The sequence below is a fragment of the Orycteropus afer genome, unplaced genomic scaffold, assembly GCF_000298275.1.
Source record: "Orycteropus afer afer isolate SDZICR_OR568_19922 unplaced genomic scaffold, OryAfe1.0 scaffold00016, whole genome shotgun sequence".
NCBI classification, from domain to species: Eukaryota; Metazoa; Chordata; class Mammalia; order Tubulidentata; family Orycteropodidae; genus Orycteropus; species Orycteropus afer.
The window spans coordinates 17,818,266-17,825,520 of record NW_006921603.1 but is presented as its reverse complement, the minus strand read 5'-3'; the positions used below and the strand labels follow the sequence as shown (position 1 = coordinate 17,825,520).

The 7,255-nt window shown below is 42.5% G+C and overlaps 1 protein-coding gene across 1 annotated transcript in view; it reads right to left on the bottom strand.

Moving 5' to 3' along the window:
- Positions 1-6,915, bottom strand: part of LEPR (leptin receptor) — a 117,955-nt gene extending 111,040 nt beyond the window's left edge. The window contains exon 1 of the mRNA XM_007959390.1: positions 6,879-6,915. Coding sequence (XP_007957581.1) covers positions 6,879-6,915 — 37 coding nt within the window. The remainder of the gene's footprint in view (positions 1-6,878) is intronic.
- Between the last annotated feature and the right edge of the window lie 340 nt (positions 6,916-7,255).

Sequence of the window (7,255 nt, the reverse complement as noted above, 5' to 3'; positions counted from 1 at the left end):
GCTTCCAATGAGCACTCTGGCTGCACCTCTTCCAGGAAAGATTTGTTGGTTCTTTCAGCATTCTTCGCCAGCATCACAACTCAAAAGCATCAACTCTTCTTCGGTCTTCCTTATTCACTGTCCAGCTCTCATAAGTATATGAGGCAATTGAAAATACCGTGTCTTGGGTTGTTGTTGTTATGTGCCGTCTAGTTAAACCTGACTCATAGTGACGCCTCCTTGGGTTTCCGAGGCAGTATCACTACAGAAGTAGACTGCCCCATTTTCCTTCTGAGGAGTGGCTGGTGGTTTGAACAGCCAGCCTTCTGATTAGCAGTTGAGTGCCTTAGGCACTATGCTACCAGAGATCCCTGTCTTGGGTTAGGTGCATCTTAGTCTTCAAAGAAATATCTTTGCTTTTCAGCACTTGAAAGAGGTCTTTTGCAATAGATTCGCCCAATGCAATACGTCTTTTGATGTCTTGACTGCTGCTTCCATTGGTGTTTATTGTAGAACCAAGCAATATGAAGTCTTTGACAACTTCAATCTTTTCTCCATTTATCATGATGCTGCTTATTGGTCCAGTTGTGAGGATTTTTGTTTTCTTTATATTAAGGTGTATATTGTAAACATTATCATCAGGAAAACAATACAAAGAATTGAAGTTTTGACTATTGTCTTAATTATAGTGCCTCTATATCAGAAATACTAAAAGTGGGTGGCTTTTAAAAACAGAAATTTATTTTCTCACAGTTTTAGAGGCTAGAAATCAAAATCAAGGTATTGGCTCTATAGGACGGTCCTCCTTCAGTAGCCCCAGGAGTTCCTTGGCATTTATTGGCATTCCTTGGGTTCTTTCTCATTGAGTGGAATTCCTTCTCATTCCTTGGCATCTGTCTTCCTCCTGTGAGTGTTTCTGTGCCTATTCTTTTAATAACTCAGTAGTGATTAGGACCTAGATTATTCTAGTATAACCTCATTATCTTAATGAAAGAAAAACTTTTATTTCCAAACTGGATCACAGTCACAGATAGAGGGACCAGGACTTCAACACATATTTTGAGGGGGCACAATTTCAATTCATAAAAAACTATCACCTGATATATCTTTGTCATTCAATAATGTCGTATTTGTTAAGCAAGATTAAAATATTTAAATGCCAGGGTATCTTCTTTCTAAGTGTGTATATGGTATATATAGGAGCCCTGATGGTGCAGTGATTAAGCAGTGGGCTACTAACCAAAAGGTCAGCAGTTCAAGGCCACCAGCCATTCCACAGGAGAAAGATGTGGCAGTATGCTGCTACAAAGATTATAGCCTTGGAATCTCCATGGGGAAATTATACTTTGTCCGATACGGTTGCTCTGAGTCAGAATCAACAGCAGTGGTTTGGATTTTTATACACTATATAAATTTTCTTTAGTTCAAAAGAAAACAAAGTTAGAAAGCTAATTATCAAATTCACCACACTACTGCAAGATGTTAACAATAGAAGAAACTGTGTTGAAACAGAAGAGGGGTAATATGGGAACTCTCCATACTTTGTATAATTTTTCTGTATACTTAAAACTGCTTTTAAAACCAAAGTCTATTAAAAAAGAAGGAGCTCTGGTAGCATAGTGGCTAAGACACTTGCCTGCTAACCAGATGGCTGGCGGTTCAAACCCACCAGCCACTCCTCGGAAGGAAGGTTGGGCAATCCTACTTCCGTAGTGATACTGCCTCAGAAAATCAAGGAGGGGTCGCTATGAGTCGGGGCTGACTCGACGGCAAACAACAACAACAACAACAACATTAAAAAAGAAAAAAAAAGCAAATGATAAACTAGGAGAAAGTATTTACAAAACATAATAAACTGTTAAGGCTAATACCCATTACATTTTAGAAATTTTTAAAAGTCAACTGAGACCACTAAAATTCAGCAATACAATGGTCAAAGGATATGAACTAGAAAATTATATCAATAAAGACAGCACAACTTCATTAAAAATCAAATAAATAAAATTTAAATGAGATGCCATATTTTCTTATCTGACAGGGTAAAAAGTAAAAGAATGATGTGATAGTTGGAGCTATGTGTCAACTTGGCTTGGCCACAATTCTGTGTGGTTTAAGCAATTGTGATATGGGTTCTTCCAATGATGGGATCAGATGTATGTATATGTTTGGAGCAGTCAATCCATTGAAAGGGAGTTTCCCTACGGATTTGGCCTGCTTCCAGGATATTTATGGACATCCTGGGAAAAGAGACATTCTTCACTCTTCTGTGGATCAGGATTGTGTTGTGCTGCCTACAACTGTCCATGAGCAAAACAATCCACCATTCAGCATGGAGATCTTGGAATCGTCATTCATTGGCATCAACAGCCAGTATACTGCTTGCCAACCTTGAGCTCCTCAGCCCCTGCAGCTGCATGAGTTGGGAAAAGCCTCCAGCTTGACATTTGATCCAAGAACTTGTGACTTTCCAGCTTACATAAGTGTGTGGACCATTTTCCTAAGATAAATTTCTCTTTATCTCTCTCTATATATATTTATAGGATTTACTGGTTTTGCTTCTCTAGAGAACCCAGCCTAACACATTTGGTACTGGGAGTGGTTCTAGGGAGACAAAATCATAAGAATGGGCTTCCTAAATTGGTTCTCCAATTGATTAATCGTAAAGGCACTGGTGACTCTGCCTCTGTTAGTAAAGAGGGCCCTGATAATCCATGGCATGAGGTGGCAACATTAATAAGCAAAATAGCACCACCAATAGATCAAGTATTTTTGAGAAGTGAGGCTCCAGGTAATCACATATTTGATACTTTTCTGTAATTCTGTCAGCTTGAGGAGTATAAGAAAGCTGGTTGGTTGGTCCTACTTACACTAGACAAAGTGAAAGAGCGAGATGATCTCAGGGCTGCTGAGTCACAGCTTAACCTTTGCATAAAAGACCTCAATGTTTCTAGTTGTGCTCTGTAAGAAAGCCTTATTTCTTCTAGTAACAGAGCTGATATTGCCGAAAACCAAACCCAAAGTCTCATTGTAAGGGTGGCTGAATTACAATGCCAATTAAATTGCCAACCCAGAATGGTGTCTGAAGTTAAAGTGAGGGCATTGATTGGGAAAAAATAGGATCCCATTTTGGAATGGGGATACATGGACAGATAGTCAGGAAGATCAGGATATGGAGCCTGTAAATTCTATTGAATCCATCCCATCTGAAGAGATTAGTAAAACCATCACCCCTCCACCTCAGTTTGATGGGATTAACCCAACTGTTCATGCTGGATCATTGCCTACAGCAGAGGCCATGGAAGACATTGTTGAATGTTCTCAGATACTGCCCCAACCACCCATTGTTGCTGATAGACCTATAACTAAAGTTAAGTCCAAGCAAGCCCCAAAAGGTGAAATACAGAGTGTGACTGAGGAGGTGGTATGCTACACCCAAAAAAGACATACTTGATTTTGCTAACATGTGCAGACAGAAACCTAGAGAATATGTATGGGAATGGCTACTGAGGGTGTGGGATAATGGTGCAAGTAATGTAACATTGGATCAGTCTGAGTTTGATTCAGGCCTACTAAGTACAGATCCTTCATTCAATATTTCAGCTCAAGAGGTCAGGGAAGGATCTAATAGTTTATTTGGTTGTCTTACTGAAGCATGGATTATGTGGTGGCCTACCTTAAGTCAAGTTGAAGTACCAGACTTTCCTTGGTAAAATGTAGAAGAAGGTATACAGAGGCTTAGGGAAATTGGTCTGTTAGGATGGATTTATGAGATTAGACCCCTAGAGCCAGAAATGGAGAGTCCAGAGGACACACCTTTCACCAGTATGGTGAGGAATAAATTTGTGAAGGAAGCTCCAGCATCCTTGAAGACTACTGTGATTGCTATTTATGTAAGCCAGATTTGACAGTGGGAACTGCCTTAATTGAACTAAGACACTTAACTACAATGGGGCTGATTGGACCCCATGGTAGTAGGGGCCAAGTGGCAGCAGTTAATCAACAAAGGCAAGGGGGCATGGTTACCACAATGGACAGCAGAGTCAGAACAGTAATCAGAACAATCTCACTCATATGGAAGTATGGCATTAGCTACTTGCACATGGTGTTACTAGTAGTGCAATACATGACAAACCTACTAAATATTTACTTGATCTGTATAAACAGAAGAATTATAAGTCACATGAACAGCAGCCTAGATTGAATCACAAGAATACAGAGTCACAACCTCTCAATTGATTCCCAGACTTGAGTAAGTTTACAGACCCACAACCCCTTGAATGAAGGGGAACCTGGGTCCCTTTGAGGAAGGACCTCACTACATTGCCAAAAATTTATAATGTCAATCTTTCTCCTAGCTTTCCCCAAAGGGATCTGAGGTCTTTTACAAGAGTGACTATTCATTGTGGAAAAGGAAATAATCAAACTTTTTGGGGATTACTGGACATTGGCTCTGAACTGACACTAATTCCAGGAGACCCAAAGCATCATTGTAGCCCACCTGTCAGACTGGGGGCATACGGAGGTCAAGTAATTGATGGAGTCTTAGTTCAGGTGCATCTTACAGTGGGTCCAGTGGGTTCCCAAGCCCATCCTATAGTGATTTCCCCAGTTCCAGAATGCATCATTGGAATAGATAAAATGAGCAATTGGCAGACTTCCCACATCAGTTCCCTGCCATGTGGAGTAAGGGCTATTATGGTAGGAAAAGCCAAGTGGAAGCCATTAGAATTGCTTCTACCTAGAAAAATAGTAAACAAAAAGCAATACTGCAGCCCTGGAGAGGCTGCAGAGATTACTGCCACCATCAAGGACTTTAGGATGCAGGGGTAGTGATTCCCACCACATCCCCATTTAATTCACCCATTTGGCCTATGCAAAAAACAGATGGATCTTGGAGAATGACAGTAGATTATCATAAACTTAATCGGGTGGTGACTCCAATTGCAGCTGCTGTTCCTGATATGGTTTCATTGCTTGAGCAAATTAGTTCATCTCCTGGTACTTGGTATGCAGCTATTGATCTGGTCAATGCCTTTTTCTCAATACCAATTTCAAAGGACCATCAGAAGCAGCTTGCCTTCAGCTGGCAAAGCCAACAGTATACTTTCACAGTGCTTCCTCAGGGGTATATCAACTCCCCAGCACTATGTCTTAATTTAGTACGTAGGGCTCTTCCTTGCCTTTCCCTTCCACAAGACATCACACTTGTCCATTATGTTGATGACATTATGCTGACTGGACCTAGTAAGGAAGAAGTATCAATGACTCTAGACTTATTGGTGAGACATATGTGTGCTAGAGGTTGGAAAATTAACCCAGCAAAAATTCAGGCACCTTCCACTTCAGTGAAATTTCTAGGGGTCCAATGGTGTGGGGTATGTCAAGATATTCCTACTAAAGTGAAGGATAAGTTATTGTATCTGGCTTCCCCCACAACTAAAAAGGAGGTACAATGTCAGGGGGGCCTCTTTGGATTTTGGAGGCAACATATCCCTCATTTGGGTGTGTTGCTGGGGCCTATTTATCAAGTGACTTGGAAAGCTGCTAGTTTTGAGTGGGGCCCAGAACAACAGAAGCCTCTGCAACAGGTTCAGGCTGCCATGCAGGCTGCTCTGCCACTTGGGCCATATGATCTGGCTGATCCAATGGTGCTTGAAGTGTCTGTAGTAGATAGAGAAGTTTGGAGTCTTTGGCAGGTCCCTATGGGTGAATCGTAATGCAGACCCTTGGGATATTGAAGCAAAGCCCTGCCATCCTATGCAGATAACTACACTCCTTTTGAGAAACAACTTTTAGTTTGTCACTGGGCTTTAGTAGAGACTGAATGCCTAACCAGGGGCCACCAAGTCACCATAAGGCCTGAGTTGCCCATCACGAACTGGGTGTTGTCTGACCCAAAGAGTCATAAAGTTGGATGCGCAGAGTGCTCCATCATTAAATGGAAGTGGTATATCAGAGATTGGGCTCAAGCAGGACCTGAAGGCACCAGTAAGTTGCATGAGGAAGTGGCCCAAATGCCTATGGTCTCCACTCCAATCGCATTACCTTCCCTCTCCCAGTCTGCACCTATGGCCTCATGTGGAGCTCCTTATGATCAGTTGACTGAGGAAGAGAAAACTCGTGCCTGGTTTACAGATGGTTCTGCGTGATATGCAGGCACCACACAGTGGACAGGAGCAGCACTGCAGCCTCTTTCTAGGACTTCCTTGAATGACAGTGGTGAAGGGAAATCCTCCCAATGGTCAGAACTTCAAGCTATGCATATGGCTGTTCACTTTGCATGGAATAAGAAATGGCAAGATTTGCGATTATATATGGATTCATGGACTGTGGCTAATGGCTTGGCTGGATGGTCTGGGACTTAGAAGGAGCATGATTGGAAAATTGGTGATAAGGATGTGTGGGGAAGAGGTATGTGGATAGATCTCTCTGAATGGGCCAAAGGAGTAAAGATATTTGTGTCACGTGAATGCCCACCAAAAGGTGCCCTTGGCAGAGGAGGACTTCCACAATCAGGTGGATAGGATGACACGTTCAGTGGAAACCAGCCATCCTTTTTCCCCAGCTACTCCTGTCATTGCTCAATGGGCTCATGAACAAAGTGGCCATGGTGGCAGGGATGGAGGTTATGCATGGGCACAGCAACATGGACTCCCGCTTACCAAGGCTGATTTGGCTACCGCCACTGCTGAGTGCCCAGTCTGCCAGCAGCAGAGACCAACACTGAGTCCACAATATGCAACCATTCCTCAGGGTGATCAGGCAGCAACGTGGTGGCAGGTCGATTACATTGGACCACTTCCATCATGGAAAGGACAGCATTTTGTTCTTACTGTAATAGATACTTATTCTGGATATGGATTTGCCTTCCCTGCACGTGATGCTTCTGCCAAAACTACCATCCATGGACTTAAAGAGTGTCTTATACACCGTCATGCTATTCCACACAGCATTGCTTCAGATCAAGGGACTCACTACACAGCAAATGAAGTATGACAACAGGCCTATGCTCATGGAATTCACTGGTCTTACCTTGTTCCCCATCATCCTGAAGCAGCAGGCTTGACAGAACAATGAAATGGCCTACAGAAAACACAATTAGGGCACCAACTAGGTGGCAATACCTTGAAGGGTTGGGGCAATGTTCTCCAGGAGGCTGTATATGCTCTTAACCAGCATCTAATATATGGTACTGTTTCTTCAATAGCCAGGATTCACAGGTCCAGGAACCAAGGGGTAGAAACAGGAGTGGTACCACTCACTATTACCCCTAGTG